This window comes from Bos mutus, chromosome 12, assembly GCF_027580195.1.
Source record: "Bos mutus isolate GX-2022 chromosome 12, NWIPB_WYAK_1.1, whole genome shotgun sequence".
Lineage (NCBI taxonomy): Eukaryota > Metazoa > Chordata > Mammalia > Artiodactyla > Bovidae > Bos > Bos mutus.
Window position 1 is genome coordinate 82,660,668 of NC_091628.1, and position 18,150 is coordinate 82,678,817.

The following is an 18,150-nucleotide window of genomic DNA, read 5'->3' on the forward strand; positions in this document are numbered from 1 at the left end:
AGGGAAAGGCTACCCACTCCAGTATTCTGGCCTGGAGAATCCCATGGACTGTATAGGCCATGGGGTTGCAAAGAGTCGGACACAACTGAGCAACTTTCACTTTCACAACTGTCTGAGTTACAACTCAAAAGGCAAACATATACATGGTGGGTTTCTGTACACCATTACTATTTCATAACACATTTCCTAGAGAAATCCACTCTCTTCATTTTTACTTCTGCAATTATTCAGTCTCCAACAGTTTTATCTTGGGTTAAAGTCTACTCATGTTCAAACTCAAATTTCTCCCCACAAATGTGGGGCACATAGAATTCCTTTTAATACTATAGGCCAGAAAAACATAAGTACCTGAGGAAACAGTAGGTAAGAACAGATGGAGAGAAAGGGGGAAGCCCAAACAGAGCCAGAGGAAACCCTAGAATGGGAGCCACACTTCTTTCCCCAGGGGTTCAGGTTCTAAAGACGATGGCTGAGAGAGAAACCATAGAAAGTAAAAATTATCCTTGGGAAAAAACCTCCTTAAGTGTGGTATACCTAGTGTTATGTAAAGATCACTGCTTAGAAATATGTATAAATATCTAATGTGCCATATATAATTTCTGAAAAGATGCCATACAATTAGACCACTTAAGTATAGTGTTACTGGAAAACTTAAAAAGATTCCAACTGTGTTGGCTTTTCCTGTTGGTTTCGTCATCTAGACATATTTTATTAGTTCCTACTCCTTAACGTTTATCAATTATTGACTTTTTCCTAAAGGAGAGTTAGAAGGTCAGTGTCCTCTACCTGCCTGAATACTTCTCATTTCAGTGGCCAGTCAAAGTGCCTTTCGAATCATCCATTTGTTCCATTTGCCAGAGGATTTATCCATTTGGGGAGGGCTTATATCTTTTGTCTGTGTGCAGTGGCATGGATGGCTGGCTAAATTCTTTTTGCCCTCTCTACCTTTAAAAAGAAACTGTAATGATTCCCCTGATTAGAGATTTTATTGATACAATGATTACAAAACCTTAACTAGATTAAGATTTGCAAGTCACACGCTGCTGATTCTTTAAGATTCATAGCAAACTACTTTTTCCCTTATCGTGCTAACTAGACAGAGGTATTCCCATAAAGCTGAGCTGGAGGGACATCATCTACAAAGTGAACTCAAAAAATTCTAATACTGGGATGGTAAAAAGAACCTGACTCTACTGTAATTTAATTTTACATTGCAGTGAAACCAAGTTCCCCTTTCAGGGGAAAAAAAAAAACTCTGGGCTGTAAAAAGATGACTCATAGTTATTAGGCTCTGTACCTTGGAGGAGCTCTCAATTACAATTTTGGTTTTCAGAGGGATCAAACTGGGCAAGGTAGTGTTTGGGGAAGAAGGAGTTGGTGGCAGACTCCAGAAGTCATTTATTGGGACAAACAGCACTGGATGTATTTCCTGGTTTTAGCTCTATGCGCCAAATTACTGTGGGTCAAGATCTATGCTTTAGCAATTGGCAATCCATCTCTACCTTAGAGCAGGCTTTTTGGCAACTTGTGGTGAAAGAAAAAGGGCAAACAACCAGCTGGTCACTTAAAAGTGATCGCTCAAATGATAGAGAAATATAAATAAGAATAGTAAAAAAAAAAAAAAAAAGTCACTCACTCACTTGGGTAGTACACATTAACCACCCCTTTCCCCAGTCTTTTTCCCAGTCTTAAAACATGCCATTTCTTCTAACATAATGAAGTCTCCTCTAGGTAACTTGCAATTCTCAAGTTCTATCTTTGGCCATGTACATTTTATTTTCTATTACTGGCCACCCACTTCTGTCTCTCTATACTCTATCCAGAAGGTTTTGTCTACTCTCCAAATCTGAATTGTGAAGATGATCTCGAGTCTCTGTATTTATTCATACATAAACTGATCTTTCAGGCTTTATTCCAATATCCTAATTGCTTATTAGGTGCATCTATCTGGATGATCACCAGCTCCAAAGGTGAAAACATCTCCCGCAGCTATTTCTCCCTAATCCTATTCGCTCATGTTCAGAATGTCAAGGTTACTTTTGACCTTTCCCTCGTTTCTCCCACTAAGTTTGATTAATTCACATTGTTCGCATCCATTCTTTCCTTTCTGTTCTGACAGACACTGTGTTAACTCAGAATCTGTGTGAGATTCTGACAGTATCTTACAACTCTTCCTTCTGACTCTGGTCTATTATCACTAATCCATCTATCATATCATCACCATATTACCATTTCAGCAAGAATTTTGATCATGCTCCTTGACTACAAGATCAAGTCCGAAAGTCTTTAACCTTCTGTAATTCAGCTTTGCATATTAATATTTAGCCTTACCTCCTCTCACACTTTATATAAATTCCTGGTTTAGCTAATCTGGTCTATTTAACAGTCAACAAAGAGGAACTAAAAAGCCTCTTGATGAAGGTGAAGGAGCAGAGGGAAAAGATGTCTTAAAACCCAACATTCAAAAAACTAAGATCATGGCATCTGGTCCCATCACTTGATGGCAAATAGATGGGGAAAAATGGAAAGAGAGACAGACTTTATTTTCTTGGGCTCCAAAATCACTGTGGACTGTGACCACAGCCATGAAACCAAAACATGCTTGTTCCTTGGAAGGAAAGCTATGACAAACCCAGATGGCATATTAAAAACCAGAGATATTACTTTATCAACAAAGGTCCATCTAGTCAAAGCTATGGTTTTTCCAGTAGACATGTATGGATGTGAGAGCTGGACTATAAAGAAGGCTGAGCGCCTAAAAATTGATGCTTTTGAACTGTGGTGCTGGAGAAGACTCTTGAGAGTCCCTTGGACAGCAAGGATATCAAACCAGCCAATCCTAAAGGAGATCAGTCCTGAATATTCATTGGAAGGACTGATGCTGAAGCTGAAGCTCCAATACTTTGGCCACCTGATGCGAAGAGCTGACTCACTGGAAAAGACCCTGATGCTGGGAAAGACTGAAGGCAGAAGAAGGGGATGACAGAAGATGGGATGGTTGGATGGCATTGCCGATTCAACGGACATGAGTTTGAGCAAACTGTGGGAGATGGTGAAGGACAGAGAAGCCTGGCATGCTGCAGTCCATGGGGTCGCAAAGAGTCGGACACGACTGAGTACCTGCAAAACCCCCTATGCATTTCCCATGCTGTGTTCTCCATCTGGACAACGTCACGTTTCTAATTCGTTAAGGTTCTTATTAAACTATCTCTTTTCCGGTTGCCCTAAGCAGACACAAGTATTCTCCTAGAATGTTAAGAGTTGAAGGGACTACAAAATGGGCTTTAAAGAATCATCTCCTCTATCTATAAAATTCAAATGCTTTGGGAAACTGAGGCCACTAGAGTAATTCTTTCTTTGAACACTGAATTTTTTCAACATATTTTTCTTGATTGTTTCCTAAGTGCCAGGAGCTGTGCTAGCCACATGGGATTAGAGTTTAATAAGAAAGACTGATTGTACTTAAATATCACCCAAATATTTAAATTCTGATAAGCACTACGAGCAGAGGGGAAGCACAGGGTGCCACTGATGTCTGAAATACGCGTGGTTGAGGGAAGGCGAGAGGCATGAAGTCAGTATAGTGTGGGAAGACGGGAAGGAGGAAATTCAATTTGGGAAGATGAGGAAGGCTTCCCTGAGGAGGAAATCTTTTAATTGAGTGTTAGTCACTCAATCATATCCGACTCTTTGCTACCCCACGGACTGTAGTCATAGGTTCCAGGTTCCTCTGTCTTTGAAATTCTCCAGGCAAAAATATTGGAGTGGGTAGCCATTTCCTCCTCCAGGGGATCTTCCTAACCCAGGGATGGAACCCGGGTCTCCTGCATTGCAGGCAGATTCTTTACTGTCTGAGCCACCAGGAGGTGCAGATTCGATCCGTGGGTCGGGAAGATCTCATGGAGAATGAAATGGCAACCCACTCCAGTATTTTTGCCTGGGAAATCCCACAGACAGCGGGGCCTGGCAGGCTACAGTCCATAGGGTTGCAAAGAGTTGGATATGACTCCGCGACTAAAAAACTACAACCACCAAGAGGAGGATTTAACTCTGCAAAACGCAGGTGATTTCTACATGTAGAAGGAATGCCCAGAAGATAGGCAATTTTGCGGAACTAAAAGGAACTAAAAGGTCTGGGTGCTCAAATGCAAGGGACAAGGAAGGTTGCCAGAGGTGAAGCTGGAAAGGCCAGGAGGGATAAGAGCATGCTAAGCCTGGTCATGGTGAGGATTTCTGGGCTTTATCCTAAGACAGGCCTTGGACAGCATGTTCCAAGATACTCCACGTCAGGACCACAGCTTACCCTGGGAGGAATGGGACAAGCACCCATGACATTAGAAAGAATTCGAGTTTTATTTCAACTGAAATATATTCTATATCCCCGCCACTCTTCCCTATGTGTTTGATCTCATCCAAAGTCAATTTCAAAAAAAGAAAGCATGGGAATTTATAAAAACCACCACTTAGTCGGCCCGCTAGGCTTGGATAGGAACTTGCGTATGTACTTTCCAAATGTCCTGTGCTTTTCCAAAGCTGCTTTATGCCACTTTGCGTTTACAAAAGACCTCTGTTAGTACCCGTTTTTGATAACCAAAAAAAATCAGGTGATTTTTGCTTTTAAAAGTGAAAAATGAAAATGGCGTTCAGCATTTGGTTTGATGTGAGCAGCTGAGAAGTAGCACTACCCTATCAAGGAGAGAGGCACCCCAGGCTCCCTCCCCAGGAACCACGCTCAGCATCTCAGCATCAAGCTGCCACAGCTCTGAACTGTGTCTGTGCACATCTGAGCTTCACCTAGATTTTTTTGTGTGTATCTGTAAGCACAATGTGTCCTAAGGTAACCACTTCTTCACTTTATGCCATTGTGGCTTAGGAAAGGTTTCATAGGAATGCTCTCCTTTCAGATGGGGCGTGGGAAATCTGTGTATGAATATCCATGAACCTAGGAACCTATGACTACTTTTTTTCCAGTAGTCATGTATGGATGTGAGAGTTGGACTATAAAGAAAGCTGAGCACTGAAGAATTGATGCTTTTGAACTGTGGTATTAGAGAAGACTCTTGAGAGTCCCTTGGACTGCAAGGAGATCCAACCAGTCCATCCTAAAGGAAATCAGTACTGAATATTCATTAAAGGACTGATGCTGAAGCTGAAACTCTAATACTTTGGCCACCTGATGAAAAGAACTGACTCACTGGAAAAGACCCTGATGCAGGGAAAGATTGAAGGCAAGAGAAGGGGACAACAGAGGATGAGATGGTTGGATGGCATCACTGACGCAATGGATATGAGTTTGAGTAGCCTCCAGGAGTTGGTGATGGACAAGGAAGCCTGGTGTGCTGCAGTCCATGGGGTCTCAAAGAGTTGGACACAACTTAGCGACTAAACTGAACTGATAGACACTTAAGGGAGTGGGGGCCTCTTTTATATTTTCTAGAAGCAACACTCCATACAAGAACAATCTAGCGACACGCTCCATTTCACTGTTGCCCACGCACAGATGCTACAGTAAAAGTTACATGTTCATTCTGTGGCCTTTTCCTGCAAGATCCTCAATAAGAGAAAATATATATATATTTTTTTTCTTGTCCATAAGCCTGTTAAATAAGGCTAAGAGAGAAATAAGAGAAAATATTTTAAAAAAATACCAACAAAATTTTTCCAAGGATTGTTTTCATCACGATTGCCTTTTTAGTATCACCTTGGGCTTCCCTGGTGGCTCAGATGGTAAAGAATCTGGCTGCAATGGCAGAAGACCCAGGTTCAATCCCTGGGTCAGGTTGATTCCCCTGGAGAAGGGAACGGCTCCCCACTCCAGTATTCTTGTCTGGGAGATCCCATGGACAGAGGAGCCTGGGGGGCTACAATCTATGGGGACGCAGAGTCAGACATGACTAACACTTTACTAGTCTACACTAGGTAATGAATTTCAAAATGCAGCCACAAATTTACTTCCTCTAAAATAACACTTAAGCAGACAAGGAAACAAAGTTAAATAACAGCTGGCATTTTAATGTTCAAGGTATTGCACTGGACACCTTAAAATGCATTACCTCATTTAATACTAACAAAGACTCTGAGAGGTACATGTGCGTGTGTGTGTTAGTCGCTCAGTCGTGTCCAACTCTGCGACCCCATGGGCTGTAGCCTACCAGGCTCCTCTGATCATGGGATTCTCCAGGCAGAAATACTCGAATGGGTTGCCATTTCCTTCTCCAGGGGATATTCCTGACCCAGGGATTGAACCTGGGTCTCCAGCACTGCAGGCAGATTCTTTGAGAGGTGCATGCCACACTGTTAATTCACAACATGGAAGCTGGAGCTTAGAGAAGCAAGCGTTTCCCCAAAATATTTACACCTTAGACCTGTACTGTCCCATATGTTAGCCTTGGAGCCACGTGTGGCTGCCGAGCAACTGAAATACAGCAATAATACTGTATAAATACTGAGATGTGCAGTAAGTATAAACGGCACCCCAAGTTTTGAAAATTTAGTACGCAAAAGAAAATGATGAAAATACTTCAATTTTTGAATACTGATTAGATGTTGAAATGACAGCATTTTAGAGTGGGTTAAATAAAATTTATTATTAAAATTAATTTTACCTGCTTCACATTAAAAAAAAAATTCAGCTACTAGACATTTCAAAACTACACATGTGGCCCACAATTATATTTGAATTAAATAGTACTGCCGTAGACAAAAGGCTGCATAATTCAATTTGTCAGTAAATGCTAAGTTCAAAGGCAGCCTGGTGTAGAGGAAGAGAAGAGTATATGGATTCATGCAGATTTGGTTTAAATATCCTCTCCACCAGTGACTAGTTTTTGGCAAAAAATATCAACCCTCTCTACATTTCACTTATGTCATCAGCATTATGGTGATATTAAACATCCTCAAACGACTGTTGTATGTAATATGTACAGCAGCTAACTGGCAGAGGGGAAAGAACAACTACAAATACCTCCTACAGCAACTGCTTAAAAATTGATCCTCAAAAAGAATAGAAAATGCACTTATTTGAAAATCATATTTTATTCTTTAAGTTAAAGAATCAATACACTGAATGCCTGCTCTAGCATAATATATACTGTATTATAATATACATGAAATACACAGATCCTTTCTTTCAATATTGTTTAAAATATGCTATAGGCTGGGAGGCCAGATAATGAGGTTAGGGAAAGGTAAAAAAAATATCAGGACACAGATAGGCCCAAGTGGTTCTTATGGACAATTATCTTGAGCTTATGAACTCCACGTCAGCTGATTTTTTTCTACCTTTTACATCAGGAACTGAGACGAGTGAGTAAAATGACATCAGGGCAAGTAGAGTTTTACTTTTTTCCTTCCTGGGTCATACTGCAAACAAATAAATTGGTCCAGTACACTAAGTTCAGAATAACTCATTATTGGTGATCTCAAATATACCAAAAGAAACTACAAAATCATGTGAATATACTATCCAATGACATTTTGCCCTATTCTGTCCCCTAGGCTCCTGTCAAGAAGTTTGCACTGGGCATGTGACTTTATCAATGTATGTATTATCTGTATATATGTAAATACAAAGAGTGGAGCAGGTGGGGCATTTACTTTAATGTGATATATGTATACAGCCCAAGATTGACATGTGACAATGTGTTTCATTGCCCTGTTCTATAGGGATTTTTTGTTGTTGTTATTGTTAATAGTCCCGGGGAAGTGTTAAAGATTTCAGTCACTTAAATGTAGCCTCTTAATATCATATGCTTTAACACCAAAAGTATTCCTATGTTAACTATAGCAATTAACTTTAAGAAAATGATACTGAAAAAAAAAAAAGCTATTAAATTCACAGATCTTAGAACATCATCAGAGACCATAAAAATATTGACTTTATTCTAGTTTGAAATTTAATGGAAGAAGTAATATACAAAATTTTAATTTACCTATTAAAGTGCATATTCAATGAGTTAAAGGTGGGGAGGGGTGCTTCAGGAGAGGGCTTCCCCTTTGATCTCATATGTGGCATCAAAAATCTGCTTCTTGTAATGAATTTTTGAACAACCCCTGAGGGCACATGACTTGGTATTTGCTCTTTCAAAATGAGTTGATTCAACTTGGCTAAAAATGAGATTACGTCTACAGTACACTTACAACTAGCTTTCAGCCAATGTCTATTAATTTAGGGTTATAGGTAGAATTGGGTAAGAAAAACAAAATTACACTAGATCAAAATTATTAGCAATTATTAATAATAAGAATCAGACAAAACAGTAACGTGCACTTAACCAGTAATTAGAAAAATTTGCTAAAACTCGGAACTGAGACATTGCATTTCTGATTCTTGAAATTATAGGAAAAAATATAATCAATTTAAGAGAATACAAATATCATAAGCCATTTAAGCTATCAGCCATATTTTCAAAATGCACAGTTAAGAGTAAAAGAGTTCCTATCAGTAAAGTGCTTATTTGCATTAACTTTACATTAGCTGACATTTGAGTCACACCTTTGAAGAAACTTGCTTTATTTCCAGGAATGTCTCCCCCTCCCCCCTTTTCTTTCTTTTTTGTTTTTGAGAGGAATAAGGCAGCTAGACTAAAGAAAGAAAAAAAAAAGTTGTCATATTCTTTAATGTGAGTGGTATATTTGTGCTTCTATATACTAGAATATACTCATCGATTCCACTGAGCCAAGTCTTCAAATAATATGATAATCTGTCTTTCAAGTTTCATCTTAATTGCAGAGTTCATTTTTGTTAAAACGCCCTGGCACCATTCAGTCTTCTATGAAATGAGAAAGGTCTTTTTCCTTCGGACTTGACATGTTTACCACGTATGTGTGAGCAATTTTTGCTGTCAACTAACTGCAAAGGTCTTTTTGTTGTTGTTGAATCTGAAAATGTCTCCACTATACTTGCACAGCTGCCCTCTTCCCAGCAGAAACCAACCCGCCCCTCTCCCCTCTGCGAGTTTTAAACTTTCTTTGCTTTGGGGGTTCTGCACAGGCGCTACTAGTAACATCCAAGAGACAAAGAGCTGTGCTTGTGGGATGCCAAATTTGAATTGTGAAACAAAGCACTCAAATTTGAGATTCAAGGGGATGAGGATGATGCTGGTAAAAAAAAAAAAAAATTTTTTTATAAAACGTTATGATCCTACAGCCCTCTCCCTAGACAGCTCCTCCAGCCCACGGCCACCCGAGAGCACGCGGGAGGGAGTTCTGATCCCCGAACAGGAGGGCTGAGGGGCCCCCACCGGCGAAGCCCCCTGCCCGCGCCCCCGGCCCTCTCACCGCTTTACTCGGATGATCTGGTCCCGCATGGGCTTGATGTCCTGGAAGCTCTGCTGGTTGACGAGGCTGTAGACTAGGATGAAGCCCTGGCCGTTCTTGATGTACAGGTCCCGCATGGACGCGAACTGCTCGGTGCCCGCCGTGTCCAGGATCTCCAGCACCGACGGCGACGAGTCCACCTCGATCTCCTTGCGGTAGAAGTCCTCGATGGTGGGGTCGTATTTCTCGATGAAGGTGCCGGTCACGAACTGCACGGTCAGGGCGGATTTGCCGACCCCGCCCGAGCCCAGCACCACCACTTTGTACTCGCGCATCGTCCCTCCGCGGCCGCCGCCGCCGCCGCCGCCCGCGACATAGACCTACGCCCGCCTTGCTGCACGCCCGGACCCTGCGCCGGCGGCCTGCCCCGCCGCCTCCCGCGGCCGCCCCCACCTCACGGCCGCCGCGGCCCCCCGGGCGCCGGCGGAGGCAAGCGCAGCCCTGGGCATAGGGGCCGAGCCAGGTGGCAAGGCGGCCCCGCGGGCGCCGGCAGGCACTGAAGGCGAGCGCGGAGCGGGAGCTAAGGAGCCGCCCGAGCCGCCCGAACCGCGGGCCCGCAGTGCCGCCCGCCCGGCCGCCCCGCCCCTCGCGCCTCCACGCCCAGCTCCCCGCCTGCCGCCGCCGCCGCCGCCGAGGCTGCTGCTCTTCCCGGCGGCTGAGCGCGCGCCCGAGCCCCAGCCGCAGCGCTGCCGGGGGGCGGGGCCCGGCGGCCCAGGGGGCGGGGCCCGGCGGCGTAGCCCCCGCCCCTGCGCCCCTGTCGCCTAGGTGACCAGCCGCGCGCGCGCTCCCGGGAGGCTCTGCGCGGCGCGGAAGCCTCGGCTGGCGGCTTAGATAAACAACCACCTGGGCCACCGGACAACACCCCACCCCGTCGAACCCAGCGGGTGAGGGACATACTGAGCATGCGCAGTTCTCCACTCGGCGACGGGAGGGGTTTCTACCTGAGCACGCCACGTTCAAGACTTTGGTGGAGACAGGATGTTGGAGGGGCCAGAGCAGTCTCCAAGATTTAACCTGAGGAGGGAAGTGAGAAGAGAGACACCGGCAGGGCCCAAACGGCGACCATGGCACGAGGGCCTGGCTGGACACCACGCGGTGCGTCAGCATTCCTGAGGGATTTGTTTTTATAAAGATAACGAGAAGGCTCTTTGTTTTAGGGAGGAGCAGGCACACCACGAAAGGAAGCTTTTATTTTACGCCTTAGGACACTCAGGGAGACGCGAGAGGCCGCAGGGAGCTTACTGCCCAAGGCAGTGAGGCCGAGGTAGCCGGGGCCCACGCCCGGTGACGTCGCCGGGGTCCCGCCCACCTCCCCCAGCCCCGCCCTTTTCTTGGCCTGAGAGAAAGTCGAGCTCTTCCCACGCCCTGTCACCACGGGCGCTTGGAAAACCGGGAGAGCGGAGCCCTCAGCCACAGCCGCAAAGCCCGGGGACACCTCATAGCAACAGCCAGCCGGGACAACCTAGTAGGAAGCTAGGGGTCCATCTCAGCCAACCAGCCCACCTCTGTGGACCCCGTGGTGCCACTCTCGGCCAATGGAGAGCCGCCTTATACCACGTGATACCATCCATCAGCCAATGGGGGGGGAAGTCCAGTTGCAGGCTCCGCCCTCCCATCGCCAACTGCTTGGCTAGGATGGTCCTTTGCGCCTGAGCGTGCTCTGCCAGCCAATGGTAGGTGAGCTCACGCATGACGGAGACTTGCTCTGAGCCAATCAGAAATCGCGATTCTCTTGCCAACCCAGACTGGTAGTATGGAGACAGGGACGAGCTGGTGGGGTTTGGGCTGGGTCATTGATTGAGGTGGCGGTCGCAGCACCCTACTCTGGCGAAGGAACGAGTTGAATTGCAAGCGAGAGTGATGAATTTCGCTTTAATGTCGTCTCCGTGGCATTCTGCCTAAATGATGCACACAGAAATAGTGCTGAGGGATGCGGGCTAAATCGTGGGATGAATCGAGAGAACAGTATCTTGTATTTAGGGTGAGAAAATTTCTAGACGTTAGGGAGACATACTGCAGCAGTTGCATGGGTTATCCAGGCATGCCTCCTATAATGTTTTTAGCAACACACTTTTGCCACTTACTGTTCTCTTAATTGCACATTCTCTCCCATCCATAAAGTGAAATTTAGGATAACTTATGTCCCTAAATATTCCTGGCTTGTATTTTGCAATAACTGGTTATTGGGTTTACCGTTCTTAAACTATGTCCTTCTCTAACCAGTCTACACCCATTCATTACTAGTACACGTTTCTTGGGAATTACAAATTTCTATACTTCTAGGGTTTGATCTGGGGCTTCCAGTGGTAAAGAATCACCTAGCAATACAGGCGACACGACTCGCACAAGAGACTGAATTCAATCCCTGGGTCGGTAAGATCCCCTAGAGAAGGAAATGGCAACCCACTCGAGTATTCTTGCTTGAAAAATCCTGTGGACAAAGGAGCCTGGTGAGCTGTAGTCCATAGGGTTGCAGAAAGAGTCAGACACAACTTAGCGACTAAACCACCACCGCAGCAAGGTTTGATCATAGCGTGCCTCTTCACCCTTTTTGGCCCCCACAATGTCATCTTGTGGAGAGGGTTTTGTTCTGTGTTAATCAGTAAAACAGATGTTCTTTATCATCTTTTTTTTCGTCAATTATCGAACTACTACTATAAAGATGTACTAAAATTGAGCAGTGTCCTAACAGCTGTATCGCTGTTACCTTAAAATGGATAGCTTACTTTTGCATTACCTTGGTATAGTATAACACCTCAAGTTTGTGCTTAAAATAATTGCAGGAAAGTGTCCTGTCAAAATATGTAGTAATATATAAATGAGTCATTATTTCTTGATTACATATCAAAATATGAGAGTTACATTTGAGCCACCAGAATCAACAGCGAAGGCAGATTGCAAAAGAATTAAGAATCAAGAGGAAAGTTTCAAGAGAATTGAAACCAAAGAGGGTCTGTTATCCCATCTTAAACTAGTAATGTGACTAGGTGAATTAAAATTAAGAGCTCATATGGGCTTGAGATAAAACTTCACATCTAAGCTTTTTTGGCAGGCATGTTTCAAGATGATTTTGTAGGTGCATACAATATTCAACTAGCTTTTTAGACTTTTCATATATTGCGTGAAACTTACATGCTTTTTGTGGTTTCTTTGTAAGAGCTATGCTTCTTTCACAGAAAAGACATACTGTCTCTTTTAATATCCAACTTGAGTATTGTGTTAATAAGTTCCTAGACATGTTGGGGTTTAAATAGGCCAAGAAACATCAAACTTTCTCTCTTTGTATAGTTCTTTACTTCCTGTGTAGTACCTTCTATTACAGTGGAACTGGAAAACCATTCACTTTGCAAGGAATAAAAGTCCAGCAACTTTTTTTTTTTTTTTTTGAGAAATTTGCTTTGAGGGACTTGTTTGGTGGTCCTGTGGCTAAGACTCTGCACTCACAATGCAAGGGGCCTGGCTTTAATCCCTGGTGGTGTGTGCTTCAGTCGTGTCTGACTCTCTGTGACCCCATGGACAGCGGCCTGCCAGACCCCTCTGGGCATGGAATTCTCCAGGCAAGAATACAGGAGTAAGTTGCCATTTCCTTCTCCATTAATCCCTGGTCAGGGAACTAGATTTCCCATACTGCCACTAAGAGTTCACATACCTCAGCTAAGAGTTCACATGCCACAGCTTACAGATCCTGCATGTCGAAATAAAGATCCTTCCTGCTGCAAGTAAGACCTGGTGCAGTGAAAATAAATGAATAAATAAGCACATAAATAAGTTTGCATTGGGATTGTGGGTCCAGAATGTACCCTTAAGCAACTGTTTTCATTTCTTAGGTCCCCGGAAGTTGAGAAGCTATGACCTGGAACGCATCTGTTAGAAGTTGTCACACACACACAAATAGTGAATGGAGTGCCCATTTACTCCTCTTAGCCTTATAGAGAGAGGAGAAGTTTTAGGGGGATTTCTCAGGTTATTTTCCCTGCTTTTTCATCAGTGTGGACTTTATGAGAAGTGTAGAGACTGTGGCTCTTGGAGTAGTCGTACCTCGTTTATGTTTCTCACAATGACAGACCTCAGTTTTCATTCTCAGTGCTGCCATAAAGATAGATTTTTAATCACTCAGACAAACATGTCAAGTAGGAGCATATTTTCTTATTCTGTCTTGGTCATGACCTGATTTGAGGCTCAGTGTAAATGCTGGCTGAAGAATTAGCTGCTGTAAGAAAGGATGTTGAAATGTGGAGAGAATTTTAAAGATTTGGGTGGGAATTGGGTGTGTATCTTCTGATCCCTTAATCGTGTTGATTGCTATGCTAGCATGAACTATCTATTCTGAGAGTGATTTTAGAAATAAAATATCTCCATTCATTTGTTTGTGGAAAACACAAAATAAAAATGAGATAAAATGAAATTGAATTTTCCCCAAGAGCGGTAAATCTGTATGCTAGTGAAAACTTAAACAGTGTACACTGACACTTTAGGATCTCTTTAGCTTCAGAAGTGTACTGCTGGGAGGAAAAAAGAGAGAGGGAGAGAGAAACTTCATTTTTCCTCTCCTCACTGAATCTGAGAGTTATCTCACCTATGCCCATACACCCTCAATTGTCACACTTGTGTTACCATGGAAACCCAGCTCCTTTCTTTGCTTCTGTGAAAGATGTTGGAAAAGGTGGGATGAAGTGGGGAATACACTGTGTTCTGGGACTTTCTGGCAATAGCAAGAAGCAAGTATGCAATGAATGTAATGTAAACAAATAAGAGGGCATTTTTAAATGACCAGAGCTTCTTGGCTATAAGACCCTGATTTCTATGGCTTTCCATAAAAGCCTATGTATCTCTTGATTAGCCGTAAAGGGGAAGGACAAGTCAAATACATCTAGAACCTATGAAATGGTCCTGGCAGTTAGAGCCGAAGACATTTTCTTGGCCTGCCAGGCTCCAGTACAGGTTAGAATCAAAAATATTCATGAAGAGTGAAAAGGAAGGAGCAAGATAAATGTGTGTCTCTTTTGAAAATATGATATGTCTCAGTATTTTAGAAAATAATTAGAATGCAGAAATTGAGTATGTAAACAAATCAGTGAAAGAAACCTTTTTGTTGAGAAATTTTTCAATAGGCAATTTTAAGCAGAGGAAAAAAAAAAAACAAAGTCCAGAAGGAAAGGCTTAATGATTAAAATATAAGGGAAAGAAAAAAAAGAAAAACCTTGAAGAATCTTAAGAGCTTGAAGGTCCAGAGGAACATTTGTGCCTGTGTGGTTAGTCATGTCTGGCTCATTGCAGCCATGGGAACTGTAGCAGATCAGGCTCTTCTGTCCATGGGATAATCCAGACAAGAATCCTGGGATGGGTTGCCATTTCCTCCTCCAGGGGATCTTCCCAACCCAGAGATGAAACCCTTGTCTTGTGAGTCTCCTGCATTGACAAGTGAATTCTTTACCACTGAGCCAGCAGGGAAGCCCAGAACAACATAACTCTAGTGTAATTTATTGAGCGTAGAAGACCAGGCACAATGTCGCTTGCATACCCTGGTTTTCCTTTACTTTTGAAGATACAAAAAAAGGTGAGGGGGATGAATCAGGATTGATCACTGAAGGTAGCACCTTCCCCACTGTATACAGTTACTAATAGTTCAGAAGTAAGCACATGATTCAGTTCCTGCTGTTGGTCTGGGAAGAAGGATGCTAGACTGGGGGATTTATGGGATTCTGATAAGATGAAGTCGACATCCCCAATTTTGACATCACTTGTTTTCTGCTTTGCACGTTGAAATGTGAGTATATGGTCACCATCTTTGGGCTGTGGTACTTTGGTTGGCTAAGAAGAAAGATGGGCAGAGCCTAATCCTGATGACAGCATTGAAATGTCAAACCTATACTGTAAATGCCCACTTTGGGACCACAGCTAAGTACACAGCTAGTCCTTTCATTTACGTTTTTTAGTTTGTTAGGTTTCCTGCATCTTGCAGTCAGATACATCTCAACTGTTACACAAAGTGTTAGGGATTTGAGACAAAAATATGTTTACAAAGATTAGCAAACACTCATGAGCACTTTCTTTCTACTAATATCCTGGATGGTATTTCAAAGACATTATAATATTTATTGAGCACTTACTATGCATATTATTCTAGGCTCTGAGGATATAACAATAGACAATTAGCCAAAAGAGCTTGCATTCTAGAAGGAGGTATAGAAACTATAAACAGAAGAGGCATGAATTAGGCAGCTGATCACACATTAAAATTATTATGTTAATGGTTATAATTAATGCTAGTAAGGAGGGAAAAACTCTGGAATTACAACGGGTATAATAAAATCATAAGGTTAGAAAATACATAACTAAATAATTGAATAAAACTACAAAAACACTTTTTCAAGTACACGTAATATTCAGTTGAGTTCAGTTCAGTTCAGTCGCTCAGTCATGTCTGACTCTCTGTAACCCCATGAATCGCAGCACGCCAGGCCTCCTTGTCCATCACCAACTCCTGAAGTTCACTCAAACTCATGTCCATCGAGTCGGTGATGCCATCCAGCCATCTCATCCTCTGTCATCCCCTTCTCCTCCTGCCCCAATCCCTCCCAGCATCAGGGTCTTTTCCAATGAGTCAACTCTTCGCATGAGGTGGCCACAGTATTGGAGTTGCAGCCTCAGCATCAGTCCTTCCAATGAACACCCAGGACTGATCTCCTTTAGGATGAACTGGTTGGATCTCCTTGCAGTCCAAGGGACTCTCAAGAGTCTTCTCCATCACCACAGTTCAAAAGCATCAGTTCTTCGGTGCTCAGCTTTCTTTATAGTCCAACTCTCACATCCATACATGACCACTGGAAAAACCATAGCCTTGACTAGACGGACCTTTGTTGGCAAAGTAATATCTCTGCTTTTTAATATGCTATATTATGTGCCATTTATACATGAATTGCTAGAGGTCAAGAGAAATGTAATAACCTGGAGGGGATTTAGTCAAGGAAAGCTGTCTGAGAAAATTAATATGAAGCCATATTTTGGAGGAAGTGACAACCTAAAGAACAAAAGAAGAAAGCAGGAATGAGGCGGAGTGAAATGAAGGGTAATACAGGACTACTTGATTCCTTACTTCTCTATAGCAGCACCATTCTAGTGACAACTCTCAGGGAAAAAATCAGAAGTCTCAAAGCAAGATTATAACAGGTACAAAAATACTATACACACAAAAAAAAAAAAAAAGAATACAGAAGAAAAAGTAGAAGAGTACAAAGGTACCTAGCCCTTCATGGACCACAGCCTCGCTGTGACAAAGGAGCTGGCCTTCAATGAAGCTATGAGCCATGCTGTGCAGGGTCATCCAACACGGAGGGTTCATAGTGAAGAGTTCTGACAAAACATGATCCACTGGAGAAGGGAATGGCACACCACGCCAGTATTCTTGCCACAAGAACCCCATAACAGTATGAAAAAGCAAAAAGATATGACACCGGAAAATGAGCCCCAAGGTCAGAAGGTGTCCAATATGCTACTGGGGAAGAGCAGAGGGCAATTACAGTTAGCTCCAGAAAGAATGAGGTGGCTGGACCAAAGTGGAAACAATGCTCAGTTGTGGATGGGTCTGGTGGTGAAAGTAAAGTCCAGTGCTGTAAAGAACAATATTTCATAGAAATCTAGAAGATTAGGTCCAGAATCAAGGGAAATCGGACATGGTCAAGCAGGAGCTGACAAGAGTGAACATTGACATCTTAGAAATCAGTGAATTGTCAATAAAATGGACAGGAATAGGTAAATTAAGGCATTATTCAAAATAATGAATAATTTATAACGTGGGTGCCATGAAGAAATTGTCATAGGACGTAATAATGGACTTGAGGACATCATGAAGAAGGGATTCACACTTTCACAAATAGAAGCAGGAAGGAAAAATGAGTTGAAGCAAAAAATGAAGATGGAAGATAGGTTGGAAAATAATTTTTGCTTAGAGTTATTTTTTCATGGTAGCTGTTATGTAAAAATGAATGGAAGTTGATTGAAAAAAATTTCAACAGACCAGTAATATATAAAGAGAAGTCTTTTTGGTAAATAATGTAATTTAAAATGTTTTCTGTACAGTACCTTTTTGCCATAGGGAGAAAAAAAAAACTTCAATAAAAAAGCTGTTAAGGAGCAATAAATTACAGCTTAGTGATACATTTTGGAAATTAAAAAAAGGTTTGCCAAATGTAATACTATAGCAACAGCAATAAATACCTCTATTAAAAATCAGAAATTTTTCAGCTATTATTTGGTTTTTGGTCAAATACAGTTCTAGTAATTTTTCTCATGCTATCTTCTATACAAATCTAAGAATATTTTTAAAAATTAAGCTATAGTAGACATATGAGTATCTTGATGTTACTCATAACGTAACTAATATTTGTTGTGTTTTGCATTTTCAAAGGCCTATCCTATAAATCCAAGATGCATTTTGTTTTTAACAAAAATTTTAAAACTAATTAGGAGCAACTATGCTCATATGTGGAGAAGGCGATGGCACCCCACTCCAGTACTCTTGCCTGGAAAATCCCATGGATGGAGGAGCCTGGTAGGCTGCAGTCCATGGGGTCGCTAAAAATCGGACACGACTGAGCGACTTCACTTTCACTTTTCACTTTCATGCATTGGAGAAGGAAATGGCAACCCACTCCAGTGTTCTTGCCTGGTGAATCCCAGGGATTGGGGAGCCTGGTGGGCTGCCGTCTGTGGGGTCGCACAGAGTCGGACACGACTGAAGTGACTTAGCAGCAGCAGCATGCTCATATGTAAAATGAAGATGCTCCTTCCTCCTAGATCGCTAGAGTATTGTGGAGAGTGAAACGCTCTCCG

The 18,150-nt window shown here is 42.7% G+C and overlaps 1 protein-coding gene across 1 annotated transcript in view; it reads right to left on the reverse strand.

The window, feature by feature from the left end:
* RAP2A (RAP2A, member of RAS oncogene family) overlaps positions 1-9,932 on the reverse strand; it is a 41,389-nt gene extending 31,457 nt beyond the window's left edge. Inside the window, exon 1 of the mRNA XM_005904435.2 lies at positions 9,280-9,932. Coding sequence (XP_005904497.2) covers positions 9,280-9,593 — 314 coding nt within the window. The 5' untranslated portion in view covers positions 9,594-9,932. The remainder of the gene's footprint in view (positions 1-9,279) is intronic.
* Between the last annotated feature and the right edge of the window lie 8,218 nt (positions 9,933-18,150).